General features: G+C 42.5%; 1 protein-coding gene across 1 annotated transcript; it reads right to left on the bottom strand.

Moving 5' to 3' along the window:
* Positions 1 to 775: 775 nt before the first annotated feature.
* LOC109875240 (nuclear receptor ROR-beta) lies at positions 776 to 24872 on the bottom strand. The gene is made up of 9 exons (XM_031809849.1): positions 24463 to 24872; positions 9761 to 9846; positions 9427 to 9568; positions 7434 to 7952; positions 5476 to 5603; positions 5231 to 5363; positions 4348 to 4455; positions 3984 to 4207; positions 776 to 3198 (listed from the first exon to the last, which is right to left on the bottom strand). Exons 1-9 carry the CDS (start codon positions 24467 to 24469, stop codon positions 3034 to 3036), a joined length of 1512 nt encoding a protein of 503 aa, XP_031665709.1. The 5' UTR covers positions 24470 to 24872; the 3' UTR covers positions 776 to 3033.
* Between the last annotated feature and the right edge of the window lie 502 nt (positions 24873 to 25374).

Genomic DNA, 25374 nt, shown 5'->3' with positions numbered 1-25374 from the left:
TTGCTGTAAACTGTGTATGTGACAAATACATTTGATTCGATTTTAGGCACGGTTCCATTTGGTCTCTAGCCCTATCATCCGGTATTCAGACTCCTGGACTTTTCCCACATTTTGTTACATTGCAGCCTTATTCTAAAATGGATTACATTTGGGAATCTCACCAAATACAGGTGTGCCAAGCTTGTAGGGTCATACCCATGAATAGTAAAAAAAAAATTGAAACTAGGCAAGTCAGTTAAGAACAAATGATTATTTACAATGACGGCCTAACAGGCAGAACAACAGATTCAGGGATTTGATCCAGCAACCCTTTGGTTACTGGCCCAACTACTAGGCTACCTGCCACCCTGACTTGATGCTGTAATTGCTACCAAAGGTGCTTCAACAAAGTACTGAGTAAAGGATCTGAATACTTATGTAAATGTGATATTTCAGTTTTGTATTTTTAATACATTTTTAAAAAATACAAAAAGCTTTTGCTTTGTCATTATGGGGTATTATGTGCAGATTGGTGAGGCGATTATATTTTAAATCCATTTTAGAATAAGGTTGTAACGTAACAAAATGTGGGAAAATTAAGGGTTCTGAATCATTTCCGAATGCACTGTATGTGGTGTATTACCCGGAAACAAGTATATGATTATGAAATGAAGGGGTATCTAGGAAAATAATGTTTCCATACTATTCTGTATGCTGTAAGTGGTATTATCCTTTTTTATGGAAATAAACCAAGTGTGTGATGAGAGAGTTAACATTTTTAGACAGACACTTCACATATTCAAAAGAAAAAGAAATACTTTTATTAGATTCTTTAAAGCACATGTAAAGTATCCCAACATACAAGAATATACATTGAGCTGAGTAACTTATTTACTCTTTGACTCACAATATACCTCTTGTACATTTTGTCTTAAGGGGAATAGAGAGGAAAAAAAGTTTCTTAAAAAAAAATAGATCACTTATTTTACAAGACAAAAATGTGATGACATAACAGGAGGAAAAAGATCAAAGACCAACAGAAATAACACTCACAACAAAAGCAACATTAAATCCCAAGAATAGCATGTTCTAAAAATATGTATATTTTTTAGATTGTGTCTTGTAAAATTCAGATTGTGTTATAATATTGAGAATAAAGGGGAAAGATCTCTGACACTGTGTGAGTAACATGAAAACAAAGATTACGAACACAGTGATCAAGGTTATGGGTCTTGTCTTAGCTGCAAGGTGAGAGGAAAACACTAATAGTAGAAGACACTGCTAGTAGAGAGAGAATGACAGAACAGAGCTAGCTCCCTGAGTGGCTACGAGTCACTTTTAGCCCTTTGTGGAGTGAGTTCATAGAACCTTATTCTCAGTATTCTGTTGTGGAACATTACAGTTCAATAAGAACAAATAGAATCAGGATATGTTGTCTGTCCATGCTCCTCAAAGGGTTAAGAGATGCGCTGTCTGACTCATAAACCTTATACAAATTATGTCTAACTCAGGCGGGTAGCTGAGTCCAGCCTTAGACTTGTGCTCGCCCAGTGGGATCCTGGATAGGAAAGATCTTTGACATTTGGTGAGGAGTAGATGACACGGAAACAGCAATGTACAAAAATAATACAGTTGATCCAACCAGTAAAGAGAGTTTACACACAGACAATTTAACTGTAACCCAAAGACAAGGCATTAGTGAATGGGAGACTATTCCTATTGGCTGGATGTTGCTGGTTAGGGACTCTCACAGAGGAGCTGTTCTCCTCAAGTCTCTTTGTTATTCAGAGTTCATAAAATATCCTTGTCTCTTCTTATGTTCTGTCTTCTGCTGTTTCTTTCACCCAGCGTGGTCTCATGAGGCAAGAATCCGTTTCATTGACAATGTTGGGCCATTCTACTAGAGACCCTCCTTTGCCTTCGTGTGATTGGGCTGCCTACCTTGGCAGTGTTCACTATGCAAAGAGTGTTCAGCCTCCCGAATGGTCAAATGACATACATTGCGTAACCCCATTGGGTTGCTATGGGGGTGGGTGTTGCCATGGAAACCTGACTCTCTCTCTCTCATGGGAAGAAGGTGAGCGACTGAGGTTTCTCATTGCATTTTTTAAGTCTACAAAGGGCAGCACCAAACACTGTCAGAACAAGTGCCTATGTCTGTAAGTGTGTGACCATTCTGTGAGTTTGCTATAAACCTGTAGGGAGACGATCAATAAAGAATAATTGACCAATAAGGCCATGACCAAGTAGTGTGGCATGTCATACCTGTTTATATCCTCATTTTGTAACAGAGGAATAACTGAATGATAATCTTGGTCTCTTACATGTCCAACATACATGCAGTCTACATATGGGTACCACTAAGAACTGTGTCTTTGCGACTATAAATAAAAGAACCCCGGGTCTATTGAGTAGAATCATAGCATTACAATGATTCTAATTCAACCAGTCAAACTGTCCCAGAGTGTTAATACTTATTTTCCACCATAAGTTGCAAATAAAATCATAAAAAATCCTATAATGTGATTTTCTGGATTTTTTTCCCTCATTTGGTCTGTCATAGTTGAAGTGTACCTATGATGAAAATTACAGGCCTCTCTCATCTTTTTAAGTGGGAGGACTTGCACAATTGGTGGCTGACTAAATACTTTTTTGCCCCACTGTACATTCGGTGTGTGGTTCTGGCTGGTGCATTGGTGGTTGTCAGTGGGGTACATTCATGACGGGGTTGCGGAGCATCGAATTTCTAATGCTAAATGATCTATGTTCACACTGTAGAATATGCATATTGCCCATTAGTTTGTCCAAAGTGCTACGGTACAAAAGGACCCTGAAGGTGAAGTCTGTAGTGTAAGGTGCATGGCCTGCTAGGATAGTGGAGGAATAACGCCACAGCATGCTGGGAAATTGAGTATTTTAAGTCCTGGATTGTCTAGTTAACTGCTGGTTATTTCTGAGTTCAATATTTATATCCCTCGCTCAATCTCCCCTTTCGCTTCCATATCTCCACACTTTTCTTAACCTGCCTCTAACACATTCACTCCATATTTCTCTCTAGGAGCTGTTTGTAGAGTCGGGTAGAGAGATCTCACTCCCGAACACTTCCCGATAGAGTGGTGGGAAGCTGTATGCGGTCTCGGGGTGAACCAGACGGAAGAACTCCAGCTTGTTGACGTGGAGATTACAGATGGACTTCATCATCAGCAGCTTGGACACCATCTACAGGAGAAGAGGACACCGGGACAAGTCAGGAAAATACACTCAATATCTATGGACAAGGTGGGATGGAAGAAATCCAGAGAACGCATGAAATGTGTATGGACGTAAGCTAAGTTGCATGGGATAGATCCGGCTTACAACACTAGACTGTTTAACTGTTTGTCTTAGTTTGATTTAAAGAATGTCTACAGCAGCGTTTCCCAGCTCCAGTCCTCTAGAACCCCAACAGTACACATTTTAGTTGCAGCCCTGGACAAACACCTGATTCAACTTGTCGAGGGCTCGATGATTATTTGACAAGTTGAATCAGGTGTGCTTGTCCGGCTCTACAACAAAAATGTGCACTGTTGGGGTTACTGGAGGATTGGAGTTGGGGAACCACTGGTTTACTCTACAGCACAGGGCCTTAAGGCCCCATGAAATATGCTTATGCAGCTGTTTGGAATATTCTGTAGAGGACCGTATCATAAAGTGCTTGGAGAGGAGACGTATGCTACACCAGTGATTCCCATATGGTGGATCTCAGCCAATGACAACTGGGTCATGGCTAGAGGCTGTGGGCTGTGTTTTGTCATCGTGCCGTGTGCTGAGTATTCCCGCTTATGACTAGAAGGGATCTAGCCTTTATCAACTAACCTCAAAAGTAGAATTTTGGGGCATTTTGGCTAACCCTAACCCTTTTCCTAAACTTAACCCAATTCTCTTAGCCTGCTAAATTTGCTCCCCAAACCTGCTACAAAAAGTAAAATCTGACGTTAATTTGACAAAATCTGGATCTCTTCTACCTGGTCTAGTTTCTCGTCGGAGGCCCCGCTCATGTGCAGACTGTGTTGCAGAGCCAGGAAGAGCTTCTCCTGCAGCTTCCGGACCTTCTGGCTGTCGGTCAGCCATGGTCGCTCTGGGGACAGAAGGACAGCGGCGCTGAACAGAGCCATTTCCTCATCGGTTAGCTGCAGGCGGCAGAGTCCTTTAGCCAAGTCAAACACGGCACTGACCAGGTCATCGCAACCTGCGGAGAAAAATCCCAATATTAGATATGCACACATCATATTCCACTGAATAGTATTTGGAGTAGTTAACAGTATCAGCTCTATACACTCTAAATACTGTATCAGACAAGGGGTAGGCTAACCTATCTGAGGTGCTTACCGAGGGCTTTGAAGAGCTGGGCGGAGGCAAACTTGCCATCAAAGAACATGGTGTTGGTGTTAGCGTTAAACGCCCTGCACATCCTGATCAACAGCACCTCCAGACAGCCTGCAAAGGCAACCATCGAGAGCCACAGAAATGGAGAAACAGGAGTCAGTGGAAGAGGGGGATACCGAGAGCACAGAAGATGTTACGACATGCAGAAGAAAAAACACCCAACGGAAAGTAAAACATTCCAGATTGGAGGATAGCAGATGTAAGTCATTTGAACAATTTGAAAGTCAGCAGGGCAATAAGGATTATCAAGAATTTATCAAAAGGGGGTTTCAAACATTAATTGAGTTATCGTCAAACCAACGTGTGTGTGTGCAGATATAATGGTTGTTGAATGGTATAAATATGTTTCAGAGACGGTTTAGTGAAATGGATGTTTCAGAGACGGTTTAGTGAAATGGATGTTTCAGAGACGGTTTAGTGAAATGGATGTTTCAGAGACGGTTTAGTGAAATGGATGTTTCAGAGACGGTTTAGTGAAATGGATGTTTCAGAGACGGTTTAGTGAAATGGATGTTTCAGAGACGGTTTAGTGAAATGGATGTTTCAGAGACGGTTTAGTGAAATGGTCGGAGTAGTGATGTGTGGTTTGTAAAAAACAAAAAGAGCACAAGGAAGAAGGTTGGAAAAAAGAAGGACAAGATAAAGGACTTCTGCAATTTCTTCACTCATTACAGGAATGTGATTGAATGTTATAGGGTTTGATCCATGTTTGTTTGTCTATGTGTGTGTAAGAAAGAGCGTTCACATAACAATCAGTGTGTGCATGTCCTAAAGTGGTTTGAGCGGTACGTGTAATCTGGATGTGTGCATGTATAGAGGTACGAACCTGCTTTGAGCAGAATTATCTGGTCGTTCTGACACAGGTCCATGAAGCCAGTGATGCGTTTGGCAAACTCCACCACGTACTGGATGGCATTGGTGATATGGTGGGCACACTGCTGCCACATAAACTCTTCAGACTGGGAGAAATAGAGAAATCATAATTTAATACAATAATAATGCAAGACATTAGTGAGTAGCAGTATGTGTGTGTGTGTGTATGTGTGTGTGTGTGTGTGTGTGTGTCATCACCTTGCACTGGAAGTTGCAGGTCTCTTCAGGTGAGTACTGAATCCCACTGTATGTCAGCCTCTTCAGGTCGTCAGAACTGTACTGACTCGTCTCCAAGTGGGACTTGACCACACTCTGGGTGATACGCTCTGAAACAGAAACACACTCTGGGTGATACGCTCTGAAACAGAAACGGCACACTCTGGGTGATACGCTCTGAAACAGAAACGGCACACTCTGGGTGATACGCTCTGAAACAGAAACGGCACACTCTGGGTGATACGCTCTGAAACAGAAACGGCACACTCTGGGTGATACGCTCTGAAACAGAAACGGCACACTCTGGGTGATACGCTCTGAAACAGAAACGGCACACTCTGGGTGATACGCTCTGAAACAGAAACGGCACACTCTGGGTGATACGCTCTGAAACAGAAACGGCACACTCTGGGTGATACGCTCTGAAACAGAAACGGCACACTCTGGGTGATACGCTCTGAAACAGAAACGGCACACTCTGGGTGATACGCTCTGAAACAGAAACACACTCTGGGTGATTCGCTCTGAAACAGAAACACACTCTGGGTGATACGCTCTGAAACAGAAACGGCACACTCTGGGTGATACGCTCTGAAACAGAAACACACTCTGGGTGATACGCTCTGAAACAGAAACGCACTCTGGGTGATACGCTCTGAAACAGAAACACACTCTGGGTGATACGCCCCGAAACAGAAACACACTCTGGGTGATACGCTCTGAAACAGAAACGGCACACTCTGGGTGATACGCCCTGAAACAGAAACACACTCTGGGTGATACGCTCTGAAACAGAAACACACTCTGGGTGATACGCTCTGAAACAGAAACACACTCTGGGTGATACACTCTGAAACAGAAACACACTCTGGGTGATACGCCCCAAAACAGAAACACACTCTGGGTGATACGCCCAGAAACAGAAACACACTCTGGGTGATACGCCCAGAAACAGAAACACACTCTGGGTGATACGCCCCGAAACAGAAACACACTCTGGGTGATACACCCAGAAACAGAAACACACTCTGGGTGATACGCCCAGAAACAGAAACACACTCTGGGTGATACGCCCCGAAACAGAAACACACTCTGGGTGATACGCCCTGAAACAGAAACACACTCTGGATGATACGCCCCGAAACAGAAACACACTCTGGGTGATACGCCCCGAAACAGAAACACACTCTGGATGATACGCCCCGAAACAGAAACACACTCTGGGTGATACGCCCGAAACAGAAACACACTCTGGGTGATACGCCCTGAAACAGAAACACACTCTCGGTGATACGCTCTGAAACAGAAACACACTCTGGATGATACGCCCCGAAACAGAAACGCACTCTGGGTGATACGCTCTGAAACAGAAACACACTCTGGGTGATACGCCCCGAAACAGAAACACACTCTGGGTGATACGCTCTGAAACAGAAACGGCACACTCTGGGTGATACGCCCTGAAACAGAAACACACTCTGGGTGATACGCTCTGAAACAGAAACACACTCTGGGTGATACGCTCTGAAACAGAAACACACTCTGGGTGATACACTCTGAAACAGAAACACACTCTGGGTGATACGCCCCAAAACAGAAACACACTCTGGGTGATACGCCCAGAAACAGAAACACACTCTGGGTGATACGCCCCGAAACAGAAACACACTCTGGGTGATACGCCCTGAAACAGAAACACACTCTGGATGATACGCCCCGAAACAGAAACACACTCTGGGTGATACGCCCTGAAACAGAAACACACTCTGGATGATACGCCCCGAAACAGAAACACACTCTGGGTGATACGCCCGAAACAGAAACACACTCTGGGTGATACGCCCTGAAACAGAAACACACTCTCGGTGATACGCTCTGAAACAGAAACGGCACAATTTTGATGGTGATGTCAGTTGTAGAGATAGTAATAGATTTCGTACCTATATCCATAAGAGTGCAGTCATTGGCCAGTGGCTCCAGCAGCGCGGCTTGTGTGTGCGACAACATCTGGTACTCATGTTTGATTCCATTGGCGTCTGTGACATCCAGCAGATTCTGCTGCGGCGAGTTCTGATTGGACGAATTGTTAGAGGATGATGACGATGATGAAGAGTTTGAGGTGTTCCCGGTGCTTCCGCCGTGGCCTCCCAGCAGCTCCAGGCTGCAGTACTCGTGGGCCTCCTCCGGGGTCAAGGGCAGGTCAAACAGGTCGGGGATGTCATCCAGGTCACTCAGGGTGGAGCTGGAGCCGCCGCTGCTGTAGGAGTGACTGAGCTCCCTGTGCCTGTCCCCCTCGCTGTCTCCCCCTGCCACATCTTCTCTGGTCAGGGACAAACCCTGGTTCAGACACCCCTGGTTCACAACCTCCTGGTTCAGAAGCTCCTGGTTCTTCTGGTGCTTCTGAACCTCAGAGTACAGGCTGTCTCGCTGCTTCTTAGACATACGGCCAAACTTCACCGCTGGAGGGAGACAAGATAAGTATCAGAATGTACATGTATCTATCTATATACAGTGCATTCGGAAAGTATTCAGACCCCTTCACTTTCTCCACATTTTGTTACGTTACAGCCTTAGTTTTTTCTCCCCTTAGCAATCTACACGCAATACTCCATAATGACAAAGCAAAAACTGGTTTTTAGACATTTTTGCTAAATATCACATTTACATAAGTATTCAGACCCTTTACTCAGTACTTTGTTGAAGCACCTTTGGCAGAGATTACAGACACAAGTCTTCTTGGGTATGATGCTACAAGCTTGGCACACCTGTATTTGGGGAGTTTCTCCCATTCTTCTCTGCAGATCTTCTCATGGTCTGTCAGGTTGGATGGGGAGGGTTGCTGCAAAGCTATTTTCAGGTCTCTCCAGAGATGTTCGATCGGGTTCAAGTCTGGGCTCTGGCTGGGCCACTCAAGGACATTCAGAGACTTGTCCCGAAGCCACTGCTGCGTTGTCTTGGCTGTGTGCTTAGGGTCGTTGTCCTGTTGGAAGGTGAACCTTCGCCCCAGTCTGAGGTCCTGAGTGTACTGGAGCAGGTTTTCATCAAGGATCTTTCTGTACTTTCCTCCGTTCATCTTTGCCTCGACCCTTACTAGTCTCCCAGTTCCTGCTGATGAAAAACATCCCCACAGCATGATGCTGCCACTACCATGCTTCAGCGTAGGGATGGTATCGGCCAGGTGATGAGCTTGAGATTCCTCAAGACGTGACGCTTGGCATTCAGGCCAGAGTTCAATCTTGGTTTCATCAGACCAGAGAATCTTGTTTCTCATGGTCTGAGAGCCCTTTAGGTGCCTTTTGGCAAATTCCAAGTGGGCTGTCATTTGCCTTTTACTGAGGAGTTGCTTGAGTCCTTCCACTCTACCATAAAGGCCTGATTGGTGAAGTGCTGCAGAGATGGTTGTCCTTCTGGAAGGTTCTCCCATCTCCACAGAGGAACTCTGGAGCTCTGTCAGAGTGACCATCAGGTTCTTGGTCACCTCCCTGACCAAGGCCCTTCTCCCCCGATTTCTCAGTTTGGCTGGGTGGCCAGCTCTAGGAGTCTTGGTTGTTACAAACTTCTTCCATTTAAGAATGCTGGAGGGCACTATGTTCTCGAAGACCTTGAATGCTGTAGACATTTGTTGGTAGCCTTCCCCAGATCTGTGCCTCGACACAATCCTGTCTCGGCGCTCTACGGACAGTTCCTTCGACCTCATGGCTTGGTTTTTGCTCTGACATGCACTGTCAAATGTGGGACCTTTTATAGACATTTTTATTTAATCCATTTTAGAGTAAGTCTGTAACGTAACAAAATGTGGGAAAAGTCAAGGGGTCTAAATCCTTTCCGAATGCGCTGTATATACAGTATATATCTGTGTGGAAATAAGTGTTGACTACCTGTCATGAGTTTTCCTCTGGGCTCCACGCACGTCTGTGTGTGTGTGTGACTCACCGTCCCGGCTCATGCCCAAAGCCAGACACTTCTGCAGTCTGCAGTGTTGGCAGCGGTTGCGGTTGGTTCGGTCAATAAGACAGTTTCTCTGGCGGGAACACGAGTACATGGCGTTGTTCTGCTGGCTGCGGCGGAAGAACCCCTACACAAAGGATGAGTCAAATGATTACATAATGTATAGAATTCCACTATCATAAACCTACATGTTACAAAATGAAAGAATTATTTCATTGATCACAACTAAGGATATTTTCAATTGCAGCTTGTCTTTGTTTCATATTGTTAAAGAACACATGAAGAAGGTAAAGAAGAAACCCAACTACTACTAGCTCACCTTGCAACCTTCGCAGGTAATGACCCCATAGTGGATACCTGAGGACTTGTCCCCACAGATCTTGCAGGGTATTACTTCTATTTGAGCTGGAGAGAGAGAGAGAGAGAGAGAGGGGGGATATATATTACAAAAGCTGTGAAGCTCAACCCATCAAGTGAGTTATTTAACCTGTATTAAAAGCTAATGAGAATCCATAAAAATATTACTGCCCTGCCAAGTCTACAGCTAGTAGATCTCAAAATAAGGATATGAGTTGGGACTAATATGGCCGCACACAAACAACTCTCACTATTGAGTAACACCCCGGCTGAGGCCAATCTCTCTTGGGGCACGGCCAAGAGCTCAGATCATGACCAGATTTCATTGCATAATGTGTTGCAACGTTCACACATACATTATATAGACACACTGCAGGGCTAGCACCTGAAGATTCTGATACGACGGAGGGAGGACTATTTTCATTTGTCTCATTTAGAAAACCTTTAGCGTTATCTTTCTCACCTTCTCTAGTTTATTTTTTAAGCAGTTTGAAATGCATCCCCTGTAAGAAATGTGCTCTATAAATACAGTTTGATTGATTGAATATTGGCATTTGCAACAGGTTTCCACCTGGCATGTGGCTATGATCAACATCTTGTGAAGTGAGAGGCAGGCTGTCAGTTTGGCTCTGCCTTGCATGCTCTGAGTGTCATAGCAGCAGAATGAAAGGTATTCAAATGGACAAATATTGACTTTAATCATGCCTTATCTATGTGCCATATTTCATACTAACACAGATTGCCGCATCACAGAGAATAATACAAGTAAACGTAGTATGCAATAAAAAAGAGTGGGGAAATGTTTTGATTGAAGTGACTTTGAAACTGAACCTGGCCGTGTGTCTCTCATGCTGTCAGTCTGTCTGTGGACCCAGTGAGGTGAAAGCCAGAAATAGACAGAGTCATGTGTCAGAAACCCAGTCCCCTCACACACTATCTTTCCCTCTCACATACAAGGGGCCCATATAAGGGCCTAAAATGGAGGGCAGTCGTATGTGAAGAAAGAAAAACTTGTTTTCGTTTAAACAGACGGAGCCGGTTGGCTATTTTACTTCACAGCAGCCATAGTACTACACAGAGACAGAAACAACCAACTCATTCGTGTGATACACTATCACTGCTCAATCTGCCAGTCTATGTAATGTTTGTGCCAAAGACAGAGAGAACGAATCTGTGTAATTTATGAAGTATGGGATATGTAGTCCCGCATGGGAGCTGTAGAGCTCTGAGAGACAGACATATGAACCATGGGATCTGTCGTCCTCTGAGCGGCAGACATATGAACCATGGGATCTGTCGTCCTCTGAGAGGCAGACATATGAACCATGGGATCTGTCGTCCTCTGAGAGGCAGACATATGGAAACTCATTTACCTCTCAGAGATTTAATGCATTGTTGTTGTGGCATTACATGTTGGAGAACGTCACTTTAAATTGGTTTGTTTTTCCCACTCTCTCTATGAAAAAAAGGGTAAAAGTCTCCTGTTCTCTCCTCTAAGTAATGAAGAAAATACACAGAGCAACTGGGCCAGCTGCATGTAGGGCTGGGCGATATATTTCATGAATTAGAATGTATGTTTTTGCGCGATATTCAAAATACCTGTATTGCAAGAATCCAGGTTTTAAAACACAATTATCTACGTTATTGTCAGACTGTTCTCTCTGCTACCGCAAGGCAAGCGGTACAGAAGTGCCAAGTCTAGGTCCAAAAGACTTCTTAACAGCTTCTACCCCCAAGCCATAAGATTCCTGAACAGCTAATCAAATGGCTACCCCCCCCCCCCCCCCCCCATTTTTATGCTGCTGCTACTCTCTGTTTATTATGCCTAGTCACTTTACCTCTACCCACATGTACATATTACCACAATTACCTCGACTAAACTGTGCCTCCGTACATTGACTGTACTGGTGACCCCTGAATATTGTCTCACAACTGTTATTTCATTGTTGCTCTTTAATTAAATAAATAAATAAATACACATCTGTTTATTTTAGTAAATACTTCCTTAACACTTATTTTTCTAAAAACTGCATCGTTGGTTAAGGGCTTGTAAGTAAGCATTTCACTGTAAGGTCTACACCGGTTGTATTCTGCGCATGTGACAAATACAATTTGATTTGGCATTCTGAGAAATAAGGTAGGGCATTTGATTTCAACATCTGAACAAAGTGGACAGGCTAGCATGCTACTCAAACAGTTGGAGACAGGTAGAAAGGGTGTGTTCATAACAATTAAAAGGCCTAGTTAGCTACTTCTGCCAAGTTAGCTAGCAAATAAATCCAATTTGACTAAACTTTTCATATAAATATTAGCTGGCTACTCACTAGCACGTGGGTTTGTATTTGAGAGATTATTCAAGACACCTGTGTTAATTTTCTATAATGCCTGCATAATGCATGGTTCTGGTAAAATTTGTAACAAAAATGGCATTATCATAGACTGACTTTAAAGCCAGATCAACGATTATTGCAAAAAAAGCAGGTTAAACTATGTTGATAAAATAATAGCATTATTAGTGGGTCTTATGCTTGTGAAAGGTTTATAATTTAGCCTATGTATAATTTCACAAGTCCTGTATTCATTAGATTATTACTGTTTGAAATGCTGTGTATTTTACCTTTAATTGTAGAACAAAGCTTATTTGGACAAAACATTAAACAATATATAATATAATATATATATTTGTGTGTATGTAAATTGTCCGACATGATTTTTAGGCCATATCGCCCAGCCCTAGCTGCAGGCATGTAATGGAAAAGCATCTCCTGCCTTCTGCCCTCTCTTTTCTCTCCAATCTTCCGCTCGGTTATATAACTCGTCTGCAAGCATTTCACAAACACACTCGCTCAGTTATCTAACCCTCATCTGCGAGCATTTCATAAACACTCCGCTCAGTTTTATAACTCTCGTCTGCGACCATTTCATAAACATACTCATTCAGGGAGGTCACTCTAGCTACCGCCCGCCTCCTTTCTGCTGCTGCAGCTCCCATTGGCTGGGGTCGGGCAGGGCCTGTCGGGGGTTGGTTGTGTGGGATATCGGTCAGGCGCGGTAGCCTGTCATGCAATTCTGTCCTACTGACACACTTTCTCACCGAGGGGAGGGTAGGCAGGGGGTAGTCAGGCGCTTTCACACTGTGAATAGGGCTCTCTACCCCAGGTTTTAAGGTGGAACTCAACTAGACTTTGAGCCTCCGAAATGCACAGCTGTCTACTTAATATCCAGCAAATTAATATGTAAATAATGATACAATAAAAATCTTAATTCTAAACAGTTGTTTGAAAGTGCTCTAATGAAAATTATTCTTATTACTGTAGTTCCCACTGATATTCTTCAGCTCGATAAGCGTGAGTGAAAGAGTGAAGACTTGATAAACACTACGTAATGGATGAAATGAAAGACAACCGAAGGACACACCCATAAAGCCACTAGGTACAGTAGCTGGCTTGGTGCCAGTAGGACTATGCACTATCAGCTGTATGGCAGTATCATATCTGCTATCTAATCTGACAACTCTCTTTGAAATTGAGCTTCTGCTTCAACTAATTATGTTCTTGTCCCCAGTTTAAGTCAGAAGATCAGAATAACACAGACCTCCATTTGTAACAGTTCAGCCATAACAAATATTTGCATATGTATTCAGACTCGAGAGATAAAATAAGATGGCCATCTGAAGCCTTATCTACAGAACTGCATCTTGTTTTAAAGCATGCCATGTTCTGCAAAATAATTAATAATCAATTTTGCATTATAAAGCACTGAGAAATGCTGTGGTAACCAGTACAAGATCAAATCAAATGTATTTGTCACATGCACCGAATATAACAGGTGAAACCTTACTGTGAAATGCTTACTTACAAGCCCTTAACCAACAATGCAGTTCAAGAAAGAGTTAAAATAAACTAAAGTATATATTTTTTTAAAGTAACACAATAAAAGAACTATAATCAGGGTGTACCGGTACCGTGTCAATGTGCAGGGGTACAGGTTAGTCGAGGTCATTTGTACATGTAGGTAGGGGTAAAGTGACTATGCATAGATAATAAACAGCGAGTAGCAGCAGAGTAAAAACAAATGGGGGGGGGGGTGAGATGCTGAGCAGTTGTCATACCAGGCGGTGATGCAACCGGTCAGGATTATCTTGATGGTGCAGCTGTAGAACTTTTATAGGATCTGGGGACCCATGCCAAATATTTTCAGTCTCCTGAGAGGGATAAAGTGTTGTCGTGCCCTCTTCACGACTGTCTTGGTGTGTTTTTACTATGATAGTTCGTTGGTGATTTGGACACCAAGGAACTTGAAACTCTCGAACAGCTCCAGTAGAGCCCTGTCAATGTTAATGGGGGCCTGTTCGGCCCTCCTTTTCCTGTAGTCCACGATCAGCTCCTTTGTCTTGCTCACATTGAGGGAGAGGTTGTTGTCCTGGCACCACACTGCCAGGTCTCTGACGTCATCCCTATAGGCTTGCTCATCATTGTCGGTAATCAGGCCTACCACTGTTGTGTCGTCAGCAAACTTAATGATGGTGTTGGAGTCGTGTCTGGCCACACAGTCGTCGGTGAACAGGGAGTACAGGAGGGGACTAAGCACGCACCCCTGAGGGGCCCCAGTGTTGAGGATCAGCGTGGCAGACGTGTTGTTGCCTACCCTTACTACCTGGGGCCGACCCGTCAGAAAGTCCAGGATTCAGTTGCAGAGGGAGGTGTTTAGCCCCAGGGTCCTTAGATTAGTGATGAGCTTTGTGGGCACTATGGTGTTGAACGCGGAGCTGGATGACTGGTGAGAGTTGGGTGTCATCAGGGACTGACAGACTGGTGACATCATCACTCAACTTTGGCTGCCAGACCAATTCCCTTTCACTGGTGACTGATCCTCCTGACTGACCCAGCCAGCCACATTTCACTTTGTTTTTCATAGTAACACGCAAGTGCACACACAGAGACAGAGCGAGGGAGATAATACAATCTATGTCGACCAAAGGTCTACTCTGAGAAGATGACGTACTCATTGACTCTTAACACTCACACATTTAACTTAGGCTTATGAGTACAATACACACAGGCAACTGAGACAGGCTGAGTGCACTCAATAAACCTTTTAAACTCCAGTAACAAACTTGAACCACTTTTGTGCTTTTACTTCTTTCTTTTTACAGTTCTGGGCAGGGCATGTTAAATTAAATGTTATGTAATGCCTGTGAAAAGCTTTGATCTGAGGGAAGTGGAATTCTATTGCAAATTAATCATTCAACATTAGGGTGTGTCCCAATTGTCTGAAGTGGCTTCCTTCCCTTTCTCCTCTCCATTTCCCTCAACCAACACTGATGGGAAAGAACTGGACTTGTGAAAGCCAACTCCCAGTAGGTATTCATATTGCTTGCATATTTCCTGTGTTTTCAAATCAGTGCAGGAGGCCATAGAAAACAGAGATAGTGTTGCCTACTAGACCACCCCTCTGTAGGCAAACCAAACAGTATCACATTACATGAAACATAATGAGCAGTTATTGCTGCATACAAGGCCCCTCTAGTCAAGTCCCTAGGAGGTTGTTGCCTGTTGTGTCACACAAGGTGAAGGACAGTGTAACAGATCCTTTCCTAATGGAGTTCAGTTTACCACTCACTCTCCACTCACAAAACAAATTATTATTTGCACTTTGGCTGTGCAATAAGTATTTAAATCTACTCTGATCTGACATGGAATGCAAATATTACCACGTAGTACTAAAATCCATTAGAGGGGGTTACTGCACAGGTGTGAAGCTGTGCTGGTGATAGATTGTTAATGACATGTAAAAGAGTGAAAAACTAGTCACTAATCACAAAAAGAGGAAGAGCAACACGCAATAAAACTATTAACAATAAAAAAAGGTGCAAAATAAATTCTTTGCCAAAATGATTCCATAGACAAACAAAAGGTAAAAAAAACTACACAAACAAAAAACAAAAAGGAATTCTCTTTAGGTCTCAGCAAACGAGAGACTTCAGTCCAGTGAGCCAAAGAACTGGGCTTGTTTACATTTCAATATCCTGCCAGCCAGTGGAACTACCCTCTATAAGCCCAAAAAATCCTAACTCCCTCCCTCCCTAACTCCCTCCCTCCCTCCCTAACTCCCTCCCTCCCTCCCTAACTCCCTCCCTCCCTCCCTCACTCTACAAACAGATTAGGAACAGAGTACCCTCACTATGCCAAAAGCCCTCAATCCAAACAAACACTAAATACTATAATTCATAAAAGAAAATATACATTTTATATGCTACAATAGCAATATATGTCTATCAGTTACTATGTTGTTACATTGTTGTGACAGCCGCAGACTGTAACTGTAACAAGTCTTGGTATGCCTTTTGATTGCAGTAATATTGTTGCAATTTTAGAGGCGGCATCGTGAGAAGACAATCAGCAACAAAAGTAGCAGTAGCTGAACATTTCCGCAATTCAGAACCTTTTAATCACAATCTTTCTGTTTGTTAATTTTTTTCAATCATGTCTACTATTTTGGCTGAGTCTCTCTCTCTCTCTCTCTCCCTCCCTCTCGTGTTGCAATTTTAGAGGCGGCATCGTGAGAAGACAATCAGCAACAAAAGTAGCAATAGCTGAACATTGCCGCAAATCAGAACTTTTTAATCACAATCTTTCTGTTTGTTCATTTTTTTCAATCATGTCAACTATTTTGGCTGTCTCTCTCCCTACCTCTCGCTCTCATCCCTCCTTCTTTCCCTCCCCTCCCCCACTCCCGAGCTGTCCAGTGACACGATCCTACCGGACAAGCTGAATGCCCCAAGCCAAGAAACACTGAACCATGCATAAGAGCCCCAGCTGTTCTGGAAGACTGTGTGATCACGCTCTCCATAGCCGCTGTGAGTAAGACCTTTAACATCTCTGCGGACCGAACCCGTTAGCAGGATTAAATTCGACAACATACGGTGATCGCTACATAAAGTCATATTAAACATTAATGAAAATACAAGTGTCTCACATGTTTCGAAAGCCTAGAATCTTGCTAATCCAACTGCGTTGTCAGATTTTAAAAAGGATTTACTGCGAAAGAATACGATGTGATTATCTGAGGACAGAGCCCCATAAAAAACTATTTCAACCAGCACAGGTTCGGCAGGGTAGCCTAGTGGTTAGAGTGTTGGACTAGTAACCGGAAGGTTGCAAGTTCAAATCCCCGAGCTGACAAGGTACATATCTGTCGTTCTGCCCCTGAACAGGCAGTTAGCCCACTGTTCCTAGGCCGTCATTGAAAATAAGAATTTGTTCTTAACTGACTCACCTAGTTAAATAAAGGTAAAACAAAATTGCAATAAAATAAATAGTTTACCTTTGACGATCTTCCTCTGTTTGCAATCCCAATGCTCATTGTTACACAATGAATGGTCTTTTGTTTGATAAAATCAATTTATATAGCCTAACACGAAACATCTTGTGTCGTGAATTCCGTCTCGTTAAATTTTCGACGACACATTCGATGTAAATACACACACTAAACGTGACTTTTCTAGTCATGTTTGGTTTCATTGCAATCAACTGGTTGTTTGTAACACAGCCAAACGTGATGGGTCATTTCTTTGACTGAAAGAAACCAATTTGAAGACAACAAGTAATGACATCATTGTGCACCACTAATATGACCGCTGTTTCGTTGATTGACTGTATTTTAACCCAATGGGTAGATAGCCAATGAGCTGAGGTAAATGGCAATATGTAATGGTTATGTGTTGGAAGACCAACCCATGTTGTAAACTCCAGCGTAAAGAGGGTCATTCACCATTGAAGATTCATACTGGAAGGAGCGCATGTTACGCACAGCACTATTTTGGTAAAGCGCATCTTCAGCTGTTTATATATCAATCAGTATGGCGACTAAGTCAGGGAAAGTTAAATCTAAGTCTAGATATACAGATGTACACACAATTTTAAAAGAAATTGATCGGGAAAGTGAGACAGAGATTGTTGGAGGACGATTCATTTAGCTAGCATAGCTTTGATTCCCAAATGTGGGAATCAAATGTGGGAATATTTTTTTCAACGGAGAGGACATCGGTTTGGACTGGTAAGTTCTTCTCATGCTAATGCCGTTGTTTGAAATTAATAATATAAAATATTATTTGTGATTTTTTTTTAATTTTAGTAACAATATATCAAAATGTAATGAAATGTGTAAAGTACACGTTGGCTATACATTGTGGGTGGGGGTATGTTTGTATGTATGTGTATGACCCATAGCCTATGTTTGTGTGTGTATATATACATATTGTGGATTAGAGGGAGCATGGCCGAGATGCGTGTGTCTGCCGCTCCACCCCACCCCACCCCCACATGAAATAGCCTATTTGAGGCTGTTGAGGGGAGGGCAGGCCCACAACAATGGCCAAAGTGAAATGGAGACAGTAGATACAGCTGGTCTGTTGTAATATAATAAAGACAGTAGATCTAGCTGGTCTGTCATAATATAAATTAGACAGTAGATCTAGCAGGTCTATCACAATATATTCAACCTTATGTTCCCTGTACTCTATATACAGTGGGGCAAAAAAGTATTTAGTCAGCCACCAATTGTGCAAGTTCTCCCACTTAAAAAGATGAGAGAGGCCTGTAATTTTCATCATAGGTACACTTCAACTATGACAGACAAAATGAGAAAAAAAATCCTGAAAATCACATTGTAGGATTTTTTATGAATTTATTTGCAAATTATGGTGGAAAATAAGTATTTGGTCACCTACAAACAAGCAAGATTTCTGGCTCTCACAGACCTGTAACTGTCAAAGGACACCAGAAACAAAATTGTAGACCTGCACCAGGCTGGGAAGACTGAATCTGCAATAGGTAAGCAGCTTGGTTTGAAGAAATCAACTGTGGGAGCAATTATTATGAAATGGAAGACATATAAGACCACTGATAATCTCCCTCGATCTGGGGCTCCACGCAAGATCTCACCCAGTGGGGTCAAAATGATCACAAGAAAAATCCCAGAACCACACGGGGGGACCTAGTGAATGACCTGCAGAGAGCTGGGACCAAAGTAACAAAGCCTACCATCAGTAACACACTACGCCGCCAGGGACTCAAATCCTGCAGTGCCAGACGTGTCCCCCTGCTTAAGCCAGTACTGGGGCATGGACCAACTGCAATAAAGGACTACAACAAGAGCATGGGACGTGTGGACCTGTCAGATGCGCTGATAGGCTATTATAATGTTCTCCATAAGACGATGAAATGGTACAAGACCTTCTTCTATCATTTCATCGACATTGCTGTGGTGAATGCATTCATCCTACACAAGGAAATGGCTAAGAGCTGTGGAAAGACCCCATCTTACAGCTAGCCTTCAGAGAGCTGCTCATCAAGGAGCTTGCTGGCTACAGCACCACTGCACCACGTTCTGGCCCCTCTACCTCTTTCCCTTCTGCTCCTGCCACAAGTGGTGTTCATCTGCCCAAATGTATTATGGATGTGCCTCAGGGCCAAAAGGGCACAGCATGGAGGCGTCGCTGTGTTCTTTGCTAAATGAAGTCCCCCATCACCTGCACCACATGCTTGGTGACCCTCTGCTTTACAGCAGAAAGAGACTGCTATGGCACCTGGCATCAGCAGCACAATATTGTGTAGAGGACTGATGATCTTCCAAATATTGAAAGTGTTATTTTGTAAATGTATATATATTTTTTTTCATGTTTTTTCTCCCTTTTTTGGGGGGGGGTGTGTTTGAATACCATTTTGGTATTTTGTATATAGTTATTCCATTCAACATGTATAACTTCACCAATTTGGCCACTTGGGTACATTTGGGCTACTTGTGTGGGACACCTGGGTGACTTCATGATAAATGTCATGTAGCACACACATTTTGGAAGTTATCATTCTGAAACTTTGCACAAGTACTGTTGCCCTCTTATGTTTTTCACTGAAATTGTCCCCATCATCCTATCTGAATGTTTGTTTTATCTTGTTCATTTTAAAGATGATACAACAATAAAAAGAAAAAACATGTTTTTTTCATTGTATTATCTAAACCAGATATATTGTGTTATATTCTCCTACATTCAATTCACATTTACACAAACTTCCGAGTGTTTTCTTTCAAATGGTACCAAGAATATGCATATCCTTGGTTCTGGGCCTGAGCTACAGGATTTGGGTATGTCTTCAGGTGGGGGTAGGGGGTAGCTCTAAGAGGATTTATTAACATCATAAACAAGTAGTTCCCCAAACAAACTGCTACAGGCAGTTAGATTTGGGTATGTCTTCAGGCGGAAATTGAAAAAAGTAGGGGGGTAGCTGCAAAACAGGTTAACATTCACAAGACCGCAGAGCCAGACAGATTACCAGGGTGCATACTCAGAGCATGCACTGACCAGCCAACAAGTGTCTTCACTGACATTTTCAACCTCTCCCGAACCCAGTCTGTAATGCCTACATGTTTCAAGCAAACCATCATAGTCCCTGTGCCCAAGAACGCCAATGTAACGTGTCTAAATGACTCACATATGTAGCCAAGAAATGCTTTACACCCTGGACCCACTTGAATTCATCTACCGCCCCAATAGATCCACAGATGAAGCAATCTCGATTGCATCCACACTGCTCCTTCCCGTGTGGACAAAAGGAACACCTACGCGAGAATGCTGTCCATTGACTGCATCTCAGCGTTCAACACCATGGTGCACTCCAAGCTCATCACTAAGCTATGGGTCCTGGGACTGAACACCTCCCTCTGCAACTGGATCCTTGACTTCCCAGGTGGTGAGGGTAGGCAACAACACATCCGTCACGCTGACCCTTAACACAGGGGCCCCTCATAGTCCCCTCCTGTACTCCCTGTTCACCCACGACTCCAACACTATCATAAATTTTGCCAACGACATGACGGTGGTCTGATCTAATTTGGGGTGGCAGGTAGCCTAGCATTGGGACAGTAACCGAAAGGTTGCTAGATCGAATCCCCGAGCTGACAAGGTAAAAATATTTCGTTCTGCCCCTGAACAAGGCAGTTAACCCACTGTTCTTAGTCCATCATTGTAAATAAGTTATTTGTTCTTAACTGACTTGCCTAGTTAAATAAAGTTTAATACAAAAAAAATAATCACTGATGACAATGAGACAGCCAATAGGGAGGAGGGCAATATGGTCTATGGGTGAATCATGATATATACAGTATCAGTCAAAAGTTCGGACACACCTACTCATTCCAGGGTTTTTCATCATTTTTACTATTTTCTACATTGTAGAATAATAGTGAAGACATCAAAACTATGAAATAACACATACGGAATCATGTTGTAAACAAAAAAGTGTAAAACAAATCAAAATATACTTCATATTTCAGATTCTTCAAAGTAGCCACCAAGTCTAGAACCAACAGGACCCTGAACAGCTTCTGCCCCAATCCATAAGACTGCTAGTTAGATAAATAGCTAACCAAATAGCTTCCTGGATCTGCATTGACCCTTTGTGCAATAAAGTTTTTAACTCATCACATACGCTGCTGCTGCCGTTTACGATCTGTCACTTTACTTCTAGTTATATAAATGGTACCCCTTGTGTATAGCCAAGTTATCGTTACTCATTGTGTATCTATTATTACGTGTTTCACTTTTCTATTATTTCTTTCTCTTTTTGCAAGGGCCCCTATGTAAGCATTTCATTGTTAGTCCACACCTGTTGTTTACAAAGCATGTTGAAGAATAAAATTACATTGAACTTACTTTACCAGTTGTATGTGCAGCTTGTCCTTCAGCTGCTCAAAAGTTGAGACAAAATATCAACAGAAAAGTATTGTTAACCTGACTTTTTAGTGAGCTGGTAGGTATTTGGTTGGTTAGGCACGAAGGTAAAGTTAGTTTTTTATTGGGTATTCGGTTTTCTCTTGTTAAAAGCTATTGAATCAAGCATTCTATGATAATGAAAATTGTATATTCTGAATCAGGGGGAGGATGGAGAGCATTTTTTGTTAGTGAAAAAAAAAAATGGATTCAGATTTCAATCTTCAAAAAAAAAGTAAGAATAAAAAAAAAACTCTAACCTTCCCTGATTCAGAATATTCCATTTTCATTGTCATGTTATGCTTGGTTCAATTGCTGTTGATGACAGAAAACCAAATATCCCCCAAAAAGTCAAGTAAACAATACTTTCCTGTGGATATTTTGTCTCAAATTTCGAGCAGCTGAAAGACAGCCCGCATAGACAACCAGTATAGTGGATTTACCTTTATTTCAACAGAGAAGTCATATTGAGACTAAGGTCTCTTTGTGCAGGGTTCATTTGTAAATCTGCTTCCTGTTGACTAGAGAGGTAAGCTTTGTTTCTGTAAAAGTAAAAAAGCTCTATTTAAATCGTAGCTTCTTAACAAGCTCATTCATATGTTTTTTAAATGTTAAATCATCGTCAATCCAAATACCAAGGTATTTGTATGCAGGGCTGGTTCAATTATATAACTATCCAATGAGTGAAATTGTAATCAATTTGAGAAAATTTTATGACAATTTGAAAACAACATATATTTAGTTTTGCCCCTATTAAGCATGAGATGTAAGTTCAAATGTAATTTTATTCAACATTCAGGCTTGTAAGGAACATTTAAACGATTTTGCACAAACATGTTTCAGGCTGTATACCAATAAATTGTGTATAACAGCCTAATTAATCAGACTTTACAACCCTTTCCAACATTGTTCACACATTTAACCTAAACATGATTTGAATAATGATTGAATAATGATTGAATAATAATGATTGAATAATATATATATATATATATTATAAGCATTTTCATTAGTTACAGAAAAGTCTCCAGCCTACAGCCAAGGAATTCCTATAATATTCGGAGGCAGTGGTGCACCTGGCAAGAGTAGCCAGATTATCCAGACAGGTTGAAGCAACATGAGAGATTAAGGTGAGAGCCTACAGCCAAGGAATTCCTATAATATTCAGAGGCAGTGGTGCACCTGGCAAGAGTAGCCAGATTATCCAGACAGGTTGAAGCAACATGAGAGATTAAGGTGAGAGCCTACAGCCAAGGAATTGCTATAATATTCGGAGGCAGTGGTGCACCTGGCAAAAGTAGCCAGATTATCCAGACAGGTTGAAGCAACATGAGAGATTAAGGTGAGAGCCTACAGCCAAGGAATTCCTATAATATTCGGAGGCAGTGGTGCACCTGGCAAGAGTAGCCAGATTATCCAGACAGGTTTGAAGCAACATGAGAGATTAAGGTGAGAGCCTACAGCCAAGGAATTCCTATAATATTCGGAGGCAGTGGTGCACCTGGCAAGAGTAGCCAGATTATCCAGACAGGTTGAAGCAACATGAGAGATTAAGGTGAGAGCCTACAGCCAAGGAATTGCTATAATATTCGGAGGCAGTGGTGCACCTGGCAAGAGTAGCCAGATTATCCAGACAGGTTGAAGCAACATGAGAGATTAAGGTGAGAGCCTACAGCCAAGGAATTCCTATAATATTCGGAGGCAGTGGTGCACCTGGCAAGAGTAGCCAGATTATCCAGACAGGTTGAAGCAACATGAGAGATTAAGGTGAGAGCCTACAGCCAAGGAATTGCTATAATATTCGGAGGCAGTGGTGCACCTGGCAAGAGTAGCCAGATTATCCAGACAGGTTGAAGCAACATGAGAGATTAAGGTGAGAGCCTACAGCCAAGGAATTCCTATAATATTCAGAGGCAGTGGTGCACCTGGCAAGAGTAGCCAGATTATCCAGACAGGTTGAAGCAACATGAGAGATTAAGGTGAGAGCCTACAGCCAAGGAATTGCTATAATATTCGGAGGCAGTGGTGCACCTGGCAAAAGTAGCCAGATTATCCAGACAGGTTGAAGCAACATGAGAGATTAAGGTGAGAGCCTACAGCCAAGGAATTCCTATAATATTCGGAGGCAGTGGTGCACCTGGCAAGAGTAGCCAGATTATCCAGACAGGTTTGAAGCAACATGAGAGATTAAGGTGAGAGCCTACAGCCAAGGAATTCCTATAATATTCGGAGGCAGTGGTGCACCTGGCAAGAGTAGCCAGATTATCCAGACAGGTTGAAGCAACATGAGAGATTAAGGTGAGAGCCTACAGCCAAGGAATTGCTATAATATTCGGAGGCAGTGGTGCACCTGGCAAGAGTAGCCAGATTATCCAGACAGGTTGAAGCAACATGAGAGATTAAGGTGAGAGCCTACAGCCAAGGAATTCCTATAATATTCGGAGGCAGTGGTGCACCTGGCAAGAGTAGCCAGATTATCCAGACAGGTTGAAGCAACATGAGAGATTAAGGTGAGAGCCTACAGCCAAGGAATTGCTATAATATTCGGAGGCAGTGGTGCACCTGGCAAGAGTAGCCAGATTATCCAGACAGGTTGAAGCAACATGAGAGATTAAGGTGAGAGCCTACAGCCAAGGAATTCCTATAATATTCGGAGGCAGTGGTGCACCTGGCAAGAGTAGCCAGATTATCCAGACAGGTTGAAGCAACATGAGAGATTAAGGTGAGAGCCTACGCACTTGAAAAGGAAAGCAGTTGCACTTTTAGCTAAAGTAATTTACATTTCAATAGCTTTCGATGCATTGTTTCTCGGCAAAATGAACATAGGATATATGTGACATTGAAAAGTCTACAAAGTATGGTCATTTGAATATGAATGATAATAATTCATTTACCTCTCATGTTGAATATTTATCGATTCTGGATCAATGAATTTGACTTCATGTGGGTTGTAAATTGAATACAAATATCTGTAAAACTGTTGAAAGACCAGCATTTGCTTGCACGTAAAAAAAAACTTCTTTAGCCTAATGAACTAGAAAATATTTTTTCAGAAAATAAGGCAAAAATCAGCGAGGAGAGTCTTACGACAGTTAATTAAATGCAAAGAAATTCGACAGTTCAAGTTGCATGTTTTCCTGTTTGTCTCGATGCACTATTTCGGTAACTTCTTGACAGAATACTCCCACGGTGGTTTAGCTTGGCTTGCAAGGTTCCAAGGTTCTTAAAAGGTTCCCAGTCTACCCTGCTAACCTACTTCTCAAAGCGTGGACGAACTCACTCCGGAGGTCCCCTTGTAGTTCTCGCGGCCGCGCGCACGCGGGATCGAGTTTTAAGGAGGATTGGAGATGGGAACTTTTCAGAATGGTGCGAACATAACGATGTATCGATGATCCACTGTAAAGAACAACAACAATTAACACTTTAACTCATTTAGTCATGTGGGTTTTAAAAACAGTTTTTTTTGCCTTCGTTTTTCATAAATCAGCATTTGTTTTTGCAAGGCAGTTTGTTCTGCACGTGTATCACACGCACAACATTACGGTAAAATGGGCAGCGTTATGATAAGAAAAACATGATGTTGTGATGATTCCTTCTGATTCGGTGCCATTCACAGTGTTAGAGCTGAGTGGGGATTGTGCTATGTGATGCAAGGTTCTGGCAGCTTAGCTATGAAACAGGGAAAAGGCAGATAAATCAAAGTAGGTTAGAGGAGCAACACTGGAGTGCGTGGAGCCTGCAGCCACACAACCCTCAGCCCTATCTATACCTGTGTCTTTCTCTCGTCCTTTTCCCACTCTCTCTAT

This window comes from Oncorhynchus kisutch, linkage group LG30 (genome assembly GCF_002021735.2).
Source record: "Oncorhynchus kisutch isolate 150728-3 linkage group LG30, Okis_V2, whole genome shotgun sequence".
Classification (NCBI taxonomy): Eukaryota; Metazoa; Chordata; class Actinopteri; order Salmoniformes; family Salmonidae; genus Oncorhynchus; species Oncorhynchus kisutch.
This window is presented reverse-complemented; position numbering and strand designations above follow the sequence as displayed.

Coding starts and splice junctions, on each gene's coding strand:
- LOC109875240 (XM_031809849.1), bottom strand. Junction 7,953..9,426: donor TTTGGGCATGAGCCGGGACG/GTGAGTCACACA, acceptor GTCTCCCTCCAG/CGGTGAAGTTTGGCCGTATG. Junction 3,199..3,983: donor CCGACGAGAAACTAGACCAG/GTAGAAGAGATC, acceptor CTTCTCCTGTAG/ATGGTGTCCAAGCTGCTGAT.